Source organism: Dasypus novemcinctus, chromosome 9, assembly GCF_030445035.2.
Source record: "Dasypus novemcinctus isolate mDasNov1 chromosome 9, mDasNov1.1.hap2, whole genome shotgun sequence".
NCBI classification, from domain to species: domain Eukaryota; kingdom Metazoa; phylum Chordata; class Mammalia; order Cingulata; family Dasypodidae; genus Dasypus; species Dasypus novemcinctus.
Window position 1 is genome coordinate 58,998,376 of NC_080681.1, and position 21,015 is coordinate 59,019,390.

The 21,015-nt window shown below is 39.0% G+C and overlaps 1 protein-coding gene across 4 annotated transcripts in view; it reads left to right on the forward strand.

The window, feature by feature from the left end:
• Positions 1-9,214: 9,214 nt before the first annotated feature.
• The window catches only part of ANKRD13C (ankyrin repeat domain 13C), a 140,929-nt gene continuing 129,128 nt past the window's right edge, over positions 9,215-21,015 (forward strand). For 2 of the 4 annotated variants that reach the window (XM_004483709.5, XM_058303367.2), the window contains exon 1: positions 9,285-10,036. In XM_004483709.5, coding sequence (XP_004483766.1) covers positions 9,592-10,036 — 445 coding nt within the window. In that variant the 5' untranslated portion in view covers positions 9,285-9,591. Of the gene's footprint in view, positions 10,037-21,015 lie in introns of all 4 variants that reach the window. The other 2 variants (XM_004483708.5, XM_023586137.3) reach the window with 2 other exon arrangements.

Below are 21,015 nucleotides of genomic sequence, written 5' to 3' on the forward strand. Positions count from 1 at the left end.
GGCTTACAGGAAATGGGGGGGTAGAAGAAGGATGTAAGCTGACATCTACGTGGGTGAAATCTATGATAAGCTGGAGGTAAGTATATGAACAAGGAAGGGATAAAATGGGGGCATAGGGTTATATTTGGGTGGGGATTTGCGGGCTTGAGGGGGGCTAGGGATGGGCAGATGGGTAATATTGCCCAGGAAACTGGGGGGGAGGATGGGGCAACACACGAATATAGGAGATTGTCAGGTGTTCATTGAGAGCATAATGCTGAGAAAACCTTTTCAAAAATATAATAAGGAAAGTTACCTGTTTAAGATACTTAAAGGGGATAATCTGATGCAGGACAGACTCCTAGGGAATATGTGAATGCTCATTTTGCCAGAGTGGGTTATATCATTGGGTAGAGACCCATATAATGAGAGTGAAGGTATACCCACATCCTGGGGAGGACTGATGCCATCAAATAGAGGGAACTGTATCTCTCAAGAGAAATGGTGGCTCCAGGGCATTAGGACAGTTGAGCATGTCAAGGCCTCAACACTGTTGCAAGTATCTCTGAACATGGCTTTTCAAGAAATGAAGATTGACTGTCACTCTGGGCCCTAAGGGGAGGGGGAAAGAGGCATTGAATAGCTGGAACCAACATAACTGTGAGGGCAATAGAAGTGTTTCACAAGAGTACACAAGGATGGATATAAAACATGTGAAATTACACCAAAGATATATAGGGGCTGATAGGCTAAAATGTAAATCATAATGTAAAACATAGGATAACTAAAAATTTAGAAAATTGTATAGCCTAAAGCATAAACCACAATGTAAACACAAATGTTACTTTGTTTGAAAGCTATTGTCTCAATATCTGTACATCAGTTTCAGTAAATATGGTATGAATATGTTAAAAGATTATTGCTGTGGAAGGGAAAAGGTTTTATGTTGGATATGTGGGAGTACTGTATATTGTATATATGAATTGCTGTGATCTAAAACTCTTGTAAAGATAAGCTTAATAATTAGAAAAGAAAAAGAAAAAGATAGGATGTAGAATTTTTCCAAATTAATATGAATTCTATATCTAACCTTCAAACTCATCGCTATATTCCATTTTACTAGTAAGGGAACCTGGCACTATATTGGGCTTCACTTTTCAGGAAGTTTTTGATCACAGAGTGGTTCAACAATGGCAGCGGAGGAATACTGGTATGGGATGTTATTGACAGGGGACATATGGTTAACAGGGAGTTCTCCAGGGCATATATCCAGGGTACATAAAAATGTTCAGATATTTTCATAGTGGAAACAATTAAAAACAACAACTGAGGGAGTGCTGAGTTCCTAGCCAGGGGAGCTCTATCACAGTCCCTAAAGGAACAGCAACAATCCCCCAAGTGCAACGGCAAAGACTAAAAAAGAATGAAGGTCCAACAATGAGCCCCTGATACTAATGACTATGCTTGTGAGCCTGTGCACCTGAAATAAGAACAAGGCCTAGAGCAGCAGTGTGCCTAAGAGTTCCCTCCTGAGAGTCTCCGTGTTACTCAAATGTGGCCAGTCTCGAAGCCGAACTCAGCATGTAAATGCATTGCCTTTCCCCCCACCATGGGACATGACTCCCAGGGATGAGCCTCCCTGGTGCTGAGGGATCACTACCAAGTACCAGCTGATGACATTAACTAGAAAATGACCTTGAATAAAAGGTTCAACTCAGACCAGCAGAATATCCCTGTCTACATATAATAACAGGAGTTAAAAATGCTTTTTGACCTAAATCAAGGGGGAAATGGAAAGGACAAATGAGTTTATATGCCTATGAGTCTCTAAAAAAGAGCCTGGAGGTTATCAGAGGGGTTGCCCTTATGCACACCTGAGCAGAGTCTCAGAGACAGATAAAGTAGATACAACCCCAGGTATTGGTTCATCTGAGGGTTACAGAGACCCACAGGTTTTATGGTCATGGCAGATTGAGTTCAGTGCCATGTCAGTTGACCCTTCTTTGGAGTTGGTGTTTCTGTGTGATGGAGCTGGACTAAGATGTGATCTCTTTTCACAAGCCTTTCCTGTTACTTTACCAGAATTGTAGTTGCTGCTGGGGTTTAAGATATATCTAGGGGATCTGAATCTCTGGACTGACCATATGATAGCCAGGACCTGAGCCTCAACAGACTTCAGCTTCTACACTCTGGTTTATTGGACTTACCCTACTCAGCTAACATGGAGTTGAAGAATGTCAACCACCACACAATGGAGCCAAGTGTGCCTACAACTGAAAGCAGGAGGATTGCATCCAGCATCCATGTGGAATCTAAGCCCCCTCTTGACATAGATGTGGAATGGACACAACCAATCTAAGGTCCACAGGATGGAGGAATAGAGTAAGGATTAGAATGGACTTACTGATATTCTATTCATGAACTATTGTGGTTAGTAATCGAAGAAAATGTGGCATTGGTGTGGGAAAAGTGACCATGGTGGCTGCTGGGTGTGGGGAATGGGAGGAAGAGATGAGATGTGGAGGCGTTTTCGGGACTTGGAGTTGTCCTGATTGGTGCTGCAGGGACAATGACTGGACAGTGTAGATCCTCCTAGGGTCACTGGATGGAACGTGGGAGAGTATGGGCTATGATGTGGACCATTGACCATGAGGTGCAGCGATGCCCAGAGATATACTTACCAAATGCAATGGATGTGTCATGATGATGGGAGACAGTGTTGCCGTGGGGGGAGTGGTGGGGTGGGGGCGGTGGGGTTGAATGAGACCTCATATTTTTTTAATGTAGTATTTTTATAAAATGAATTTAAAAATTAATTAATTAATTTAAAAAAAACCCACAATATCCAGCACCTGTCCCTGCAATACCATTTTGGACAACTGAGCCATCATTTTGATCCAACTGAACCTCAGACCCAGTGCAGAAAGTCTCCCTGTGGGCCCTGAGACCTGGTTGCCCTGTCCCATGTGGACAAGTGCTTCATTCTGCAGGACTGTCTTGGGAAGCTCCGGGGGCCATGCGACAACTCTTGCCATATCCATAGTGAGTCAAAAGCTTCATTCATAAATTTTATTAATGTTAATTCTTAAAATGGCTTCCTAGGTCCCCTTCATTGAATGTTAATTCTTAAAATGGCTTCCTAGGTCCCCTTCATTGAATGTATCTCATCAATGGTTTGTAGTTTTCAGGTAACAAATCTTGCACCTCCTTGGTTAAATTTCTTCCTAAGTATTTTATTCTTTCTGATACTGTTGTAAAAGAAATTGTTTTAATAACTTTCTCTTCAGATTGTTTGCTTCTATGTTTTAGAAGTACAACAGTCTTTTGTGCAAAAAAAAAAAAAAAAAAAAAGAATCCACCAACTACCACCCTGTCTTGAAGGTGTTTTCCTACAATTCTTCTAGAAGCTTTATGGTTCTTGCTTTTATATTTAGGTTTTTTATCAATTTTGGATTAATTTTTGTATACAGTGTGAAATAGGGGTCCTCTTTCTTTCTGTTGGCTATGGATATCCAGTTCTCCCAGCTCCATTTGCCTAAGCAGGGTCGATTTGACAGGGTTGTCAAAAATCACTTTGACCATAGATGTGAGGGTCTGTTTCTAAACCATCAATTTGGTTTCATTGGTCTTGTGTCTGTCTTTATGCCAGTAACATGCTGTTTTTACCATTGTAGCTAGGTAATATGATTTAAAATTCAGAAATGAGCATCCTCCAACTTTGCTTTTTCCTTCTTAAGATATTTCTGGCTATTTGGGACCCCTTAAATTTGATAATTGCGGTTTCCATTTATTTAAAACATGCTGGTGGAATTTTTATCAGGATTGCATTGAATCTGTATATCAATTTGGGTAGAATTGACATTTCAATGATATTTAGTTTTCTAATCTGTGAGCATGGAATGTTCTTCCAATTATTTAGGTTTTTAAAAATTTCTTTTAACAACACAATATAGTTTTCTGAATACAAGTGCTTTACATCCTTCGTTAAGTTTATTCCTAAATATTTGATTCATTTAGTCGCTATTGTAAATGGAATTCTTTTCCCGAATCCGCCTCAGATTGTATATTATTAGTGTTTTTTTAAGTCTATTTTATGTGATATAATAATAGCTACTCCGGCTTTTTATTTTTGGTTACTGCATGCATGGAATATCTTTTTCTAGTCTTTCACTTTCGATCTTTTGGTATCCTTGGGTCTAAGGTGAGTCTCTTTCAGACAGCTCATAATCTCTTATCCATTCCACCAGTCTGTATGTTTTAATGGGGGCGTTTAATCCATTAACACTCAATGTTATTATTGTAAAGGCAGTTCTCATTTCAGCTATTTTGACCTTTGGGTTTTATCTGTCATATTTTATTTTCACCACTTTTTTGAGACTTTTAGTTACTTTTACTGATATAATCTTCATTTCTAGACTCTTTTCCAAGCTTCTCTATCCTGTCTTTTCTTTTCAGACTCTATAGCACACCCTTTAATATTTCCTGCAAAATCGTCTCTTGGTTATAAATTCTGTCAGTTTCTGTTTATCTGTGAATATTATAAACTTGCCCTTATTTTTGAAAGGCAATCTTGCCAGATATAAGATTCTTGACTGGAAGGTTTTCTCTTGCAGTATCTTAAATATATCATACTATTGTCTTCTTGCCTCCATGGCTTCTGATGAGAAATCGGCACTTAATCTTATTGGAAATCCCTTATATGTTATGCATTGTTTTTCTCTTGTTGCTCTCAGAATTCTCTGTGCCTTTGGCATTTGACATTCTGATTAGTATGCATCTCAGAGTTGGTCTATTCATATTTATTCATATGAGGGTTCATTATGCTTCTTGGACATGGGTATCTACGCCCTTCAATAAGGTTCGGAAATTTTCTACCATTATTTCTTTAAATATTCCTTCTGCCCCCTTTCCCGTCTCTTCTTTTCCTGGGACACCCATGACATGTATGTTTGCACATCTCCTGCTGTCATTTAGTTCCCTTAGACCTTGTTCAATTTTTTCCGTTCTTTTCTATATTCAATTTCAGAGGCCATTTCTTCAAGCTCACCAATCCTTTCCTGCCTCCTCAAATCTGCTGATTCCAGAGTATTTTTAATTTCATTTATTGCACCTTTCATTTCCCTAAGAGCCGCTATTTTTCTATGTATACTTTCAAATTCTTCTTTGTACTCATCCAATGTCATCTTAATATCCTTAACCTCTTTAGCTATCTCATTTAATTTATTAAGGAGATGTGTTTGAACATCTATGATTAGTTGTCTCAACTCCTTTATGTCATCTGGAGGCTTACTTGTTCCTTTAACTGGGCCATATCTTCCTGTTTCTTGGTGTGGATTTTAATTTTTTGTTGGTATCTTGGCATCTGGTTTACTAGAGTATTTATTCTGGGTGCAGTTTCTCTCTTTAGTTGAGGGCTTTCTTGCCCTTTCCTCCTGGGAGGTTGTGTAGTAGGAGCCAAAGATGTAGTTGGCGCTATAAGTTGTGGAGGCTCAAACCTCCTGCATGGCCCCATGGACCAATGAAGCTTCTCCCAACTTTCTCCTTTGCCAGGGGTAGGAACAGATTCTCAGCCATGTGTAATAATCCAAGTCATGCAGACCTAGAATGTAGTTGCGCAGAGAGACTGATGAAGCTTCATGCCTCTTCCTCCCCTGCCGGGGCATGGATAGGTGTGAGTAGCAATCTAGGCAGTGTGGGCCCAAAATGACTGCAGTTGCTCTGGTAGGCTTCCGACTATTCAGTCTCTGTCAACCAAATGTACCTGAAGTTACCCAGAGATGCAGGGCCTGCCGTTTTCCTCCCTGCTAGAGGTAGGACTGAAACCTACCTTAGGGCTGCAATCTGATCTAGGTGGAAAGAAGCAGGTCCCTACTGTCACTGTGATCTTCCATCTGCCCCACTTGCCCTCATGCTGGGGGCAGAGTCAAAATGGCAGCTACTGGCCTCTTTCTGCCTTAGGTTCAAACTTTAGCTGTTCTTAGGGTTAAACTTTAGCCAGCCAAGTTTACTAATCAATAGCCGAAGTTGGTGCCCAGTCCTCTCTTAAAGACTCACCTGTTTTTGGGAAATGGAGCTTCTAACTCCAGCCACAGAATAGCTCCTGAGGCGGCCTGTATCACTATATTAGGATGATCACCAGCCTCCATAGCATGGCCTGTATTTTACTGGAATGACTGGCGAAGGTCCCCCCAGCTTCCTCTCTGTTGGAGGTGGGGCTGGATCTTAGGCTAAAGCTGTAATCCTATCTGGATGGAAAGAAGATGGTTCCTATCTTACTGTGATTTTCAGATGGCCCAGCTTCCCCTCATGCCAGAGGTGGAGTTAAAATGGCAACTACAGGCCTCTTTCTGCTTTGGACAGGTTCAAACTTTAGCTCTTCTTAGGATTATACTTTAGCCAGTTTAATTTACTAACCAACAGCTGCAGTTGGTGCCCAACCATCTCTTTTTTCTCATTTTTGGGAAATGGAGCTTCCAATTCCAGTCACAGTATAGCTCCTGAGGTGGCTTGTGCCTCCAGTGGAGGATGGGCAGCAGCCTACGTGGTATGGAGTGCCCTACTTAGGAATCTTTTCTGTAGATGGACTTTACCCTACTTCCATTCTTTCAAGGATGTTGCAGGATGCTCTTCTGGATTCCTGGAACTCCCAAACAGGTGCTTTATATAGCTCTGCATGACTGCTAACTGGCCTGTAGCATGAAGTGGCTCTAGGAGCTCCTTACTCAGCTGTCCTCTTGCTGGTTGTCTCAGTCCTTCATTTTTGTATAAAGGAATTCAAGCAATACAGAGAATATGTAATTTAGCAATCCCATTTGCCAAAGATAACCACTGTCAGGTCTGTGCAATGCTTGTGTAGTCAACCACACCTATATGCATATATTATCACTTACTATTATTTGAATTATGAAGTAATCTCTTAGTTTTCCTGTCTCTGTTGTAACCCCTTTGCAATCTACTCTTATTTGTTTATCTCTTCCCCTCCTCCCGCCCCCGTTGTCTGCTCTCTTGTGTCCATTCATTGTGTGTTCTTCTGTGTCTGCTTGTCTTCTCTTTAGCAGCACTGGGAACCGATCCTGGGACTTTCTGGAGTGGGAGCAAGGCGCTCAATCTCTCATGCCACCTAAGCTCCCTGGTCTGCTGGGTCTCTTATTGTCTCTCCTCTGTGTCTCTTTTTGTTGTGTCATCTTGCTGTGCCAGCTCTCTGCTCAGGCCAGCACTCCTGTGTGTGCCAGCACTCTGCTTGAGTCAACTCGCCTTGTAGGCCAGCTCACCTTCACCAGCAGACCCCAGGAATTGAACCCTGGACCTCCCATATGGTAGATGGGAGCCCAGTCACTTGAGTCATATCCGCTTCCCCGCAATATTCTTGATACATATCCGGAACACCTTTTCTAAAAGGCAAATCTCATCATGCTATTCCTCTGCTTAAAATCTCTTGAAGGCTATTCAATTCTTATAGGATAATGTCTAAACTTTTAAGATGACATACAAAGTACTGCATGATTTGGCCTTTTCTTATCTTTCTAGTCCTGGAATCAGGTAGACCTGACTATGTCGCCTAGCTTAGAAGGGTTGAACCATCAAGCAAAGATAAAAATAGTACTTATCACAAGGAGATAGCAGCATATAAAAGTGCCAAGCATACTGCCAGGCTTAGAGTTAACAAAAATATCATCTATCGTGAAAGAAAAAAATGTTGTATATATGTGTTCAGTCTCTCTTGCTTTCTGAAGGGGATTGAGGAGGATCCTTTGAAGTGCTGAGTGGGTAATGTTTAAACATAATTGGAAAGAAAATAAAGACAGAAAGAATAAAATAGATTGATTTCAATAGATTAAGAAGAGAGGTGGGGAAACCTACTTGGCGCAATGGATAGGGTGTCTGCCTACCACATGGGAGGTCTGTGGTTCAAACCCCAGGTCTCCTTGACCCATGTGGAGCTGGCCCATGCGCAGTGCTGATGTGCGTAAGCAGTGTCCTGCCACGCAGGGGTGTCCCCTACGCTGGGGGTGTCCCCCACGTAGGGGAGCCCCATGTGCACGGAGTGTGCCCATAAGGAGAGCCGCCCAGCGCGAAAGAAAGTGCAGCCTGCCTAAGAATGGCGCCGCACACACGGAGAGCTGACACAATAAGACGACAACAAAAAGAAACACAGATTCCTGGTGCCGCTGTTAAGGATAGACGCGGTCACAGAACACACAGCGAATGGACACAGAGAGCAGACAACGGGGGGCGGGGGGGGGGAAGGGGGGATAAAAAACAAAACAAAACACATAACCAATTATTTTTTAAAAACTTATTAAAAAAAAAACGAAGAGAGGTGAATACCTCAGTGACAGGGAGGATGAAGAGAGGCCAGTTTCCGCAGAGGAGTTTTTTTTCTGGGGTTGGTGGTAGTGGTATAAAGTTTGTTTAGGAAAGAAGATACTTAAGATAAACAGCTGTAAGAATAAATGAGACTTCGGAGAGAGAAATGAATGAAGATATTTAGGACCTTTTGCTGAACAACCCCTTCCCTTCCCAGTTTTTAATTATTTTGTCAAGGTTTTACAGATGTCAGATATGTTTTTTTATAATTTGAACCTGGACTGAGGTTGGCCATTAAATGGTCCTGTGTTATATTCCAGTTACACAATTATTGTTTACCATCCCTGAGCACCCATCCTTACCTATATCTTAACTCTGAGATTGGTGAGAAATTCACTCATTCAACAAATAAATCTGAATGTCTTTCCCTCCTCTCCAGCCCCAGTCTGAACAGCGCATAGATTTCCCACGTCAGTCTCTAATGTCTTCTAGGATGATTTTTCTGACACCCAACATTAAAATCTACTCGTGTGTGTGCACGCGTGGGTGCGTGCAAATCAGCTCCTGCATCTATTTCATTAGTCGCACAGTTAAATATTGTACCCAGTTATCTGACTGTTCTTCCTTCTCTACTGTGCTCTTTGAGTCAGGTGTGGCGTTTTACAAAATTACTAGCACGAAGCATATGTTTAGTAAATATTTACTGAATGCTTGTCCGTTGCATCTGAGTAACAACACTGCGTGCAGTTGCATCATTCTGCACTGACAAGAAGCCTAGCGACAGGAGGGTTTAAGTCATTTGTTTGTAATGTGCACAGAACATCTCCAACACAGAAGTGCGGGCCTCCGCTCTAACGCTGCTTTCTGGGTCGTAGGGTCCAGCTTGTGGCGGAAACACGCTGTCTGGGAGGAGCCGGCACTCAAGTGTCTATCTGGGAATAGAAGGTGCGAGGGAGGGAGGCGGCCAGCGTACTTATCGCGGTGTTTCCTCCCTCTTCACTAGGGGGAAGCTCTCGCGAGAGAAGTAAAGGGAAGATGGCCGTGGCCTGTTTTTCGGTGTGAGATAGTGGTCGCAGCGGGGCACCTGAAGCTCTAGCTCCCCCCAGCGAGTGCGCTTCCTTTCTTGCCTAGGCGAAAGCCGGCTCTTTCTCCGAGAGATGCGTTTGTCCCGGGCTTGGGGACGCTCTGGGAGTTCATGCTGCGCTGGAGGCTCCTGGCCGCCGCTCTAATCGCCTTGTGCGGCCGCAGCACCAGCTCCGTCGCCGGCGGTGAGCCTCCCGGATTCCCCCCCTGCTGGCGGCGGCGATGACCGGGGAGAAGATTCGCTCCTTGCGGAGGGACCATAAGCCCAGTAAAGAAGAGGGGGACCTGCTGGAGCCCGGGGAAGAGGAAGCGGCGGCTGCCCTCGGCGGCACCTTTACCGGAGGCAGGATTGGCATAGGCAACAGCGGCAAGGGAGGCAAAGCCTGTCATAAGATCTTCAGTAACCATCACCACCGGCTGCAGCTGAAGGCAGCTCCGGCCTCTTCCAATCCCCCCGGCGCCCCAGTCCTGCCGCTGCACAATTCCTCGGTGACTACCACCTCCCAGTCCCCGGCTGCTCTAGCGGGTACCAACCCCACTGCTGTCGTCGCAGATGGAGGCACTTGCCCCGCATACTACCCAGTGCACGAGTGCGTCTTCAAAGGGGATGTGAGGAGACTGTCCTCTCTCATCCGCACACACAATATCGGGCAGAAAGATAATCACGGTGAGGAGTGTCCGCTTCTCTTCACCTTTTCTTTCTGAGCTCGGGTGTACCTCCGCAGGCCTCTGGAATCGTAGGCTCTTCTCCAACAGACCTTTCTTTCCTCCCCCCCTTTACCAAAAGCCCGTAAATCCTGACGGATTCAGTAATAGCATGCCAGTGGTCTGGGGTTGGTTCCTGTGGGTGCAAAGGAATGTTTTCCTCTTGTCCACTTAAGTTTCCTGTGAAAAGCTGGTTTATCTTTCAAACCAGTGTGCTGATTTTTGACTTAAGAAATTTTGGGTTGTCGCTTATCCAACTCGGCCTTCTTATTTTGGTTATGGAACTCTTCCTTTCCTTCTCTCCTTCCTTCCACTATGTGGGATCTTTAATTTCGAACTTTTAATGTGTCCTCCTTTTGTTACTTAGGCTCAGATTTCAGCTTGACTGCTACTGGTTATAATTTCTATCTGCCATTAGGTTTTCTGTTTCGTTTTGTGTGCTTGCATGAAACTTAGTTTGATACAAAGTACATTTAGTTTGCTTTTAGGATGGACTTTAGAATGCTTTGATTTCGGAAAGCCACACAACAGAAATTTGTCGTCATTTGATGTCTAGAACAACTATAGTGACTTCTGAGTAGCTAAATTTTTGTTGAAGTAGAATTTTGAGTTATTTACTTGTTTTATTTAGATAATTGCCGGTAGTAATATCTCATTTTGATAACTATGACTAAAAGTAGTGATATGATTTTTCATATAACTTCATCATAGCATCTGTGACAAAGTATAGTATTATTTGTTATTGAAGGACTTTGTTTTTATTTTATCTTAACTCATCAGCTGAGTTTTTTTCTGTTTCAGAAATGATAGTTGACGTTTAAGCAACAGAAACATTAATGAAAACTAATTTAAACACTGATTTTATTTTAAACATTTAGTAGGCCATTTGAACTGGGTAGTTGGCATATATTTTCAATAGCTCTGCTTTGTAACATTAATGAAATACTTGCTTGTGGAATAATCTCCCTTAATTCCCTTGGACTCCAGATTTTTCTTATCTGAAATTAGAACAAAATTGAGATTTGAAAAATAAGTTCAATTCCTATTGTTTGGTATAATTCTCTAACAATTGCATTTGTTTTCGGAATTTACAATATTGTGATAATTTCAACACTTCTCACTTATCATAAATTCCCAAAAAAGTTCCTTAAAGCTTCACCCAATTTTCATCCCAACATATGCTTTGTTTTATTATTTTACTATTGTCATACGAAGTATAATATTTTCTGATGGTAATTTTATTCTAACTCTTTGCAAAACAGTTGTTAATGGGAGATGGGTTAAAGCTATAGGTTTATCAGTCACTTATTCAGAAGCTTTTCAGATTCATTATGCTTAGTAGCTTTTATCAATTATGACCATTGCCTTAAAAATAGTTTCATTACCTTGAAATATCCCTAAAATGTTCCTTTTGAGAGTACCTTGAAAAGAAGAGATGGGTGAATATGACTGACAAATTACTATAATAAAGTATGTTAGAATTGATTTCCTTGGTTGATCACAGAAGATGTTGACTTGCAGGATTATTGGACTTTCCATGTCTGTTAATCCAACGTCTTAGAGTACATTTGTTAAAGTAGAAATGCTCTTCAATGTACATAACATCCTAAATATCCTTAACCTTTTGTCCTTAACCTACTGAAATTCACTTGTTAAATTTCTTTGGTGTACCAAATGTTTACAGTGTATTTAACTGCCTTAGTATTGTTGATATTTCTAATGAATGTAACCAGTAGTTCACATACCTGGAAAGTGTAACTGGATTTTTCTCCTCTCAATATACATTCTCCCGCATTGAAGTCTCCTGTGAAGAGTACCATCTGTTTATTGTGCTGTTTCTTCAGTCCCTTTTTTCTCCATAGCATCATAATTTTCCTGTTATTTTACTCCTTACACTTTACTAACTGTATACTTTATTTAGGTTTTTTCATTTTAACTTCCAGATTACTAAAGATACAAGTTTTAAAAGCATCCAACAAAAAAAGGCTTGTATTTGGATTGTTATAACATAGTAGGTGTGTAGCAGAAGCATACACTTATGTAGGAGCATAGCAGAACTGTGCAATCATACCACATCATATCACATCGTTGTTTTACGTTTACTGTAGCGATTCCTTCCTCTACATGATAATGATGGTCATCATCAACATTATAGATATAATTTATTGAGTGTGACACTTAAGTGTTATTACATTTAATTCTTACGACAACCCCACAAAGTAGATCATTTTATCATCCTCATTTTAAAGACGAACACAAGGAAACTTCGCTAAAGTTGCCTACTTAATGTGCTTAGTATGAGCAGAAAGTGAGGAATCTAACTAATGGCTAGGATTCCAAGGCCCATGATAAACTTCTCTTTAATATTTCTTTGATAAGAACCTACAGTATTGCATGAAAGTCAATTCTAATAATGTATATGTGGTGATTTATGGCAAAGTTCTTTTATATATATTTTCTCATTTAGTCATTACTAAAGGATTTGTGGAGAAATTCTGCCACTGAACAACTCACAGATTTTTGGAGAGCCCAAATCTCTCACACTTGCCTGTTCCACTTCTTTTTTATGTGATGGAATGACTAAATGGGTGCCTCATCCAGATGGTAGTCATTTAGATAGTTGACAAGTGCTATCATGTTTTCTTATCTTCAGGTTAAAACATTCTTCTCTATCCATTTCTCATATGACGTGGTTTATAAAGTGTTTAGAATGGTCACTGAAACATAGTAAATATTATATGAATGCATTAAATAACTAAATAAAATTTTTAATTATCTTCTTTTAGTAAATCTCTGTTTTTTCAGTTCTTCCCTTTGAGATGGTACCACGGTCTAATTTTTTTTAAAATGTCTTCTTTTTTTTTTTTTTGAGGTACCTGAACCCAGCACTTGGTATGTGGGAAGCCAATGCTCAACCACTGAGCCACATTGGGGCCCCAGATCTAATCTTAGGTCTGGAACTTTATTAGCCTCATAAGCGAAGAGAAGGGGTCTGTCATCATTATTTTCAAGTAGCACACATTTAGTGACTGACTCTCTTTCTGTTCCATCCTTTTTTGTGTTTATTTTTTAACCTCAAAACAGAACTTTATGCTTATTAAATTTTATCTTTTTTTAAAAATATATTTTTATTACAAAAGTTGTGAACCTATAAAACAATCATGCACATGTGTAGAATTCCCATACAACTACCCTTTAGCAACGTACCACACTGTTGTGGAACATTTGTTACAGATTATGAGATAATATCAGATTATTACCAGTAACTATGGTCCTTAGCGTACATTTGGCATATTTTTTCCATACTCTTGGTTTTTGATTCTTCATTCTACCTAGCTTGAGAGTTTATTAAATCCTAATTTGGTCACTGTGTAGGTCACTGTCCACTAACTTTATCAGTTTCCAGTGATTTCTGGTTTGAAAAGCTTTATGTATGTGTGTGTTTGCAAATTATTGACTTAAATTGAATAGAAAATGTAATTCCTAGAAAATTGAGATGGGAACTGGACACACAAACAATATGTTCCTGTTTATGTATTTCCTCAGGGGAATGATGGGAGGTCAGTTTTAGAGCAAGACTGAAGTAGGTAAATTGGGGATGGGAAGATGGAAAAAGGACTTTTTTCTGTTTGAAGATTATGATGGTCTTTGTTATCAGGATATGCGAGATTTAACTCTGGATCAGTTGAATTTCATCTGTTCTTGTGCTTGCTACTCTTGTTGCAATCCCAAGATTATCTGAAAAACTAGAATGTCATCTCTATATTTGGAATCAGATTTGAGCTTGACTTCATAGGCTTTTCTATGAACTTTTTTTATGGTATTGTACTATTTACTTAACCACTGAAATAAGTAGATATAGTAATATGTATCTTTTCCTATAAACACGCTTCTTGAGACATTATAGTCTAGAATGGGAGAATGGACTTGGAAACATTTTATTCTGGATTGTCATGCAACAGTAATACCAATTAATATGAAATATCTTGCTCCCACCTTTGGTGTTGGGTACCGTTTAGCAGAAGCCACTCTTGTTTTTGAAGTTTAGATAGGGCTTCAGTTGAGATTTTATTTAAAGCTTGAATTCATACTACCAGTATTCTATGGAAGCGTTAGTTTTATCTGATTCAACTGTAAGTCACCTTTAGTCTAAACTGGTGAAACTCATTTCAGTGCATTTGGATTCTTGGCTATAGATGTTTATTATTCATGTCAGTGCATGCATTCTCTTACTCAGCACTGTAGTGAATTCCATAAAACTGTCTGTGGTGTACTGCATATTCTCTTATGTATATATATTCCTTTGGTTGGCTTTTGTAGACAATCATGTGGAGACCTGCATTATCCTAAGGTAAAATGCTTTTTGAAGAATAAGAACATATTTTGACTCTGCTCTTCTGGCTTTTTGTAGTTTTTTGTTTTTAAACTCTGGTTCATTTCATTCATTCATTCAGCAGATATTTACTGAGCTCCTAATATGTGATAGACACAGTTGTAGGTGCTGGATTACAGCAGTGAACAAAACAGTCTCTGCTCTTAGGGAGTTTATATTCTAATGGGGGGAGGCAGGCAATAAACAAATATATGGCATTACTGATAAGGATAGGTTTTATAGAGTAAAACAAAGCAAGGTAAGGAGGATCGAGAGTGCTGGGAGTACAGGGTAGGGAGGTAGTAATTATTTCATAGAGGTCCTGGTAAAGGAAGACATCAATGATAAAAGAAGTATGAGCAACTACCTAAAGAGAATAAGGAAGCAGGTACCTGATGGAACAGAGTTTTAGGGAGAGAAGAGCAAATACAAAGGTACGGAGGTGAGAGCCAGCTTGATATATTCAATGAATAGGAAGAAGGTGAATGTGGCTAGAACCGAGTGAGCAAGTGGGGAGAGTCGAAGGGGATATGAGATTTGAGAGGTGATGGGAACATAACTGTGTAGAACTTTTATAGGCCATTGTAAAGATTTTGGCTTTTACTCTGAGCAACATGGAAAGCATTAGAAGAATTTGGACAAAGTAGTGAAATGATATGATTTTAAAAGTTTTCTTCTGGCTGCTATATGAAGCAGAAACTTGGTTAGGCAGGAGTTAGTTTAACATGCTGTGATGATAAGTAGGGGTAGCTGTGGAAGTGATGGGGCATGATCAGACTAGTTTCAAGATAGAACTAGTAGAAGTTATTGATTGGATGTGAGGTGTATGTGTGTGAACTTTGGCTCACAGCATTTTTGAGAGAGAATGTGAAAATTTTCCCATTTTGCTACCTGCTTGACAGGAACTTGAAGTTATTTAGAACCTAGAGCTGTGTTGGTTCTAGTACTTACTTTCTTGCTTTGCTCTCTAATTGGGGTGTGTGAGATAAAAATTATTTTTATAATAATACCAAGTCAGTGCTTGCCTTTTTCACTTGATATTTGCACTGATGCAAAAGCAGTGGTAGGTAAAAAATGTTGGCACCTTAGCCTGAATCAAGACCCCAAACTCTGTGAGTAGTTTGCAGTAAAAAACAAACGAACAAACCAGGTCCACTTAAAAATGTCCATGATAAAACTGTAAAAATGACTAACTAAATCTTAATTTTGAGTATTTTTTTTAATATTCTTTATGATATAATGGTATTATGCATGATGTACTTATGCATCCTGAGGGTTTGAAAATAAGGGCAAATATTTGCACAATAGTTTTAAGTTGTAAGCTATTTGAAGAGTTGCTTTTTTTCACGAAACATCATAAAATAATGACGTACAGACCTTGATTTATGTTTATTTCAATTTGGATATTTTCTTGAAAGTAAATGAAGGGCCTGTGCCTTCAAGAAAAACAACTGACATTAGTTGTTGTCAATGAAAAAAATCAAGTTTTCAAATAAAAAGTAGAATTTTGGAAAATTCTTCTCTGCCACTTAAAGACTGTTCTGATGAAATAGAATGTGGTATTACCAAATGCAATTTTTTGATATTGTGTAATGAAATATTTCAAAATTTGAAAGATCTGTATAACTTGTCAATCAGTATTTTTTAAAGGACCAATGCATGGTGTTGCAAAATCATGGGTCAGTCCAGAATCCATTCAAAGTGCAAGAGAGACCAATACGTTTCAATGTAAAAAATTTCAAAAAGTTTAATGATATAATTTCAGAGTTCACATTGCAACTAACCTTTAAGAAATCACCCTTGCTTAATTTCGCTATAGAATGAAAGAAGAAAATTCCCAACAATCTGAAAAGGCTATTAAAATACTCCTTTTTTCTAACTACTATCTGTGTGAAGCTGCATTTTCTTTGTATACTTCAAATACAAACAACAATTTACAATTCACTGAATAAAGAAGCAGGTATAAGAATCCAGTTGTCTTCTATTAAGGCAGACATTAAAGGAATTGGCAATAAAGTGAAACAGTACCACTCATCACTTATTTTTTGCTTTGGAAAATGCATTTTTTTTCATTAAAAATTTATATTAACATGTAATAGGTTTCTTGTAAGTTTAAAATTAATAAAACTAAGATTATTTTCAATTTTAATTTTTAATATGGTCAGTATCACTGGAGATACTATATTAATGGTTTTTGGGGTCCTCAGTAAGACTTATAAAGGGATTCTGAGACCAAAAAGTTTTCCTCCCACTCTTGTTTCTACTCTCAGTTCCCCTGCTTGGTAGCAACTGGTATTACCAGTTCCATGTTTTCTTTTTCCTTTGCCAATTAGTGCATGATACTTCTTTTTTCCCCTGATAGAAAAGTGAAGAAAGAAAACTATTATTATTGTTTCTGCTATTGGGACAAAATGGGATATTTAGAAATTTATACATATGATTTTATTTATTTTATTTATTTATTTATTTTAAAAGATTTATTTATTTATTTAATTTCACCCCCTCCCCTGGTTGTCTGTTCTTGGTGTCTATTTGCTGCGTCTTGTTTCTTTGTCCGCTTCTGTTGTCGTCAGCGGCACGGGAAGTGTGGGCGGCGCCATTCCTGGGCAGGCTGCACTTTCTTTTCATGCTGGGCGGCTCTCCTCACGGGCGCACTCCTTGCGCGTGGGGCTCCCCCACGCGGGGGACACCCTGCGTGGCAGGGCACTCCTTGCGCGCATCAGCACTGCGCATGGCCAGCTCCACACGGGTCAAGGAGGCCCGGGGTTTGAACCGCGGACCTCCCATATGGTAGACGGACGCCCTAACCACTGGGCCAAAGTCCGTTTCCCCATATGATTTTAAATCTTTCTCTTTTTCATTGTCAAATTTACATCTCCAGCCTATATTTGTCCTTGGAGTTCCATACTTTGTACCCTTCTCCTCTATGGATTCTCAGAGATATTTCAAAGTTAATATGTCTAAAATGGAGTTCTCATTTTCTATTTCCTCTCTTCCCACCTGACTGCCCCAGACCTTTAGTAAATCTTGTTAGTTATGCAGTTGCTCAAGCCTCAGTTAATTCTAGTGATCCTTCTTTCTCATCTCCTCCCTCTACCCTCATACACATCTACTCCATTAACCAAGATATTTTGAAATGTGTCCATTTCTCTCTCCACTGCAAAACTTTGGGACTGACCAATTTATATTATTTTTTGCCTGAAATACTTTACCAGACTCAACTCGTCTATTTTTTCCTCCAGTTTATTCTTTATGTGGCAACAAACGTGATTGTGAAATTTAATTTAAATCATGCCACTTCCCTGCTCAAAATTCTTTAATGCCTTCCCCACTTAAAATTAAATTCAAATTTCTTGTAGGTATGGATGTGTTTCTTATTGCAGGCAAGAAATACTTGTCCTTGCCTGCTTTTGTCATTTAATCTTCTACAGTTCTCTCCTTTTCTTTCTGTGTTCTGGCCATACTGGTTTTCCTTCAGTTCCTTGAATATGCCAAATTCTTTCTGGCCTCTCTCTGCAGTGCTTTTTTTCCCCCTTCTTCTTTGACTTTTTTATCTCATTTTTTTAGATCTGTTTAAACATTTTCTGTCTAGAAATGTTTTTCTTGACTAAAATATGAAAAAGTATGTCTTCCTTTATTTTCAATCTCAGCCTTTTACTACTTTTTAATCACTTATCACAATGAAATTTTGCCTCGTTTTGTTTTATATTTGTCTTACATTCCTTTTTGAATGTAAGCGTTGTGAGGACAGAAATTTTTTTAGTTTGTCAGTGGTTGAATCAGCACTTAGGCCTAGCATGTGGTAATAATGCTCAGTAAATATTTTTGAATGAAGGAATTTTACTTCTGGAAATGGAAGAGAAATAAACTACAAAAGAACCTGCAAACCTCTCCCCCAACTTTACATTAAAATACTATAATGACTCAAGTCAAGTAAACTAGATTATAAAGGAAATTTTTAATGACAGTGCTGTAATGGGATTATATATAGAAATTATGTTGATGATTGACAGGTGTTCCGCCCTGGAGCTAACACAATTTTACATGAAATTCCTACTGTTTAGAGGAGGGATCTGCAAACATTTAAATAAAAGGGCAAAAGAGTAAATATTTCAAGCTTGCAGGCCCTACCATCTGTTATATAAAAGCAGTCCTGACCCATATGTAAATGAAAAGGCATTGCTGTGTTCCATCAGAACCTTATTTAGGTCATATGGCAACCCCTGAATTAGAGGGTGAGAAAGTTTCTAATGTGGGAAACAGATGGCAGGAGAGAATTTGTGCCCTCTGGCAAGCCCACTCCTTTCTTTAGCCTTTATTTATTGATTTTATTAGGATCTGATAAAGGTAGAGGAGAAAAACTATTTCTAGCACCCTATTTCAAATATGAAACAAGTGAGCAAGAAGGCATATTTTAGTCCAAAGCTGGACTAACCTGGGAGATGATTGTTAAGGCAAGATAAAAGGCCCCGTAAATAGGCCTTTGTAGGGAATACTTTTGTTTTTAAAACTGTTAGAAGCATGAATATGTTTTTTAGTATGTTCACAGAGTTGTGTAACTATGAACTCAGTCAATTTTAGAACATTTCATTATTCCAAAAAGAAACCCCATAGTCTTTAGCTATCACTCCGAACCCTCTATTGCCCTCAGTCCTAGGCAGCCACTAATCTACTTTCTATAGTTTCCTATTCTGGATATTTCATACAAATGGAATCATATAACCCATGGTCTTTGTTATCTGGCTTCTTTGACTTAGCATAATATTTTCAAGGTTTATTCATATTGTCGCATGTATCAGTGATTCATTTATTTTTATTATTGAATAATATTCCATTGCATGAATGTACCACATTTTGTTTATCCACTCATTTTTTGATGGACTCTTGGGTTGTTTCTACCCTTTTGGCTATTGTGAATAATGCTGCTGGAACACTGGTGTACGAATATCTGTCTTAGTACCTTTGGGGGTATATACCTGAGAGTGGAATTGCTGGGTCATGTGGTAATTCTATGTTTAACTTTTTGAGGACCAGCCAAACTGTTTTCCACAGTGGCTCTGCTGTTTTATATTACTACCAGCAATGTTATAAGAGTTCCAACTTCTCTACATCCTTGCCAATACCTGTAATTATCTGTCTTTTAAAATCAGTCCTACCTTAGTGGGTATGAAGTGGTATTTTGTGATATTTTAACTTGCATTTCCCTAATGGCTAATGATTTTGAACATCTTTTCATGTGGCCATTTGTGTACATTCTTTGCTCTATTCAAGTCACTTGCCCATGTTGTAATTGGATTACTTGTCTCTTTATTTTTGTACTTGGCACCCTTGTTGAAAATCAGCTGGCCGTAGATGTATTTTAGGACTCTCAATTCTATTTCGTTGATCTGTGTGTATATCCATATACCAGTACATACCCTCTATGTCTCCTACAGCTTTGTAGTAAGCTTTCAAATTGAGAAGTATGAGTCCTCCAACTTTATTTGCTGCTTCAAAATTTTCCTGTGAATTTTAGAATCAGCTTGTCAGTTTCTGCCAAAAAGCCAGCTGGGATTTTTTTTTTTTAAATTTATTGAAATATATCACTCACACATAAACATATATAAACAGTAAGTGTATAGTAATAGTTTGGAACTTATAAAACAAACATACATAGCATCATACAGGACTCTCATAACTCATCCTACTACCAATATACCTTGCATTGTAGTTAAACATTTTAAACTAATGATTAAAGAGTGTTGTCAAAATATTACTATTAACCAAAGTATTTTCCCCCAACCCACTCTATTATTATTCTTTTATCATTTATATATGAACATACATAAACAGTAAATGTACAGTAAAAGTTGTGGACTTACAAAGCAAACATGCATAACATCATACAGGGTCCCATACATCAACCCTTCACCAACACCTTGCATTTTCATGAGACATTTGTTACAGATTATGAAAGAATATTGTCAAAATCATACTATCAGTTACAGTCCCCATCTCCCATTTGGTGTATTTTTCCTCAACCCACCCTATTATTTTTTAAATATATTTTTTATGATAGAAGTAAACTTATAAAACAATCATGCACATATGCAAAATTCCCAAGCAACACCCCTCTATCAACATACCACACTGTGGTTGAACATTTGTTACAGATAAGATAATATCATCTGATTGTTACCATGTCCATAGTATACATTTGGCTCACATTTTCTATACTGCCCCATTATCAACACAGTACATCTTTGGCATAGATGCAAGCATATTACATTATTACTGCTAACCACAGTCCATAGGTCACCCCAGATGTATTTTTCCCATGCTTCTCTACATTCCCACCACCCTGCAGTACATTTGCTCCAGCTAACACAAAGGACACTTGCATCTGTATCATCAACCACAGTTCTGATCCACCTCTTGGTTTACTGTGCTGTTCGGTTCCTAGATTCTTCTCTAACATTCTGTCAATTGGCATTTACCTCCCTAGACTACCATTTTCAGCCACATCCCCATTTATAAACTAGCTGTTACTCACTATTTGTTACCATCCACTCTATACATTTTCACATTTT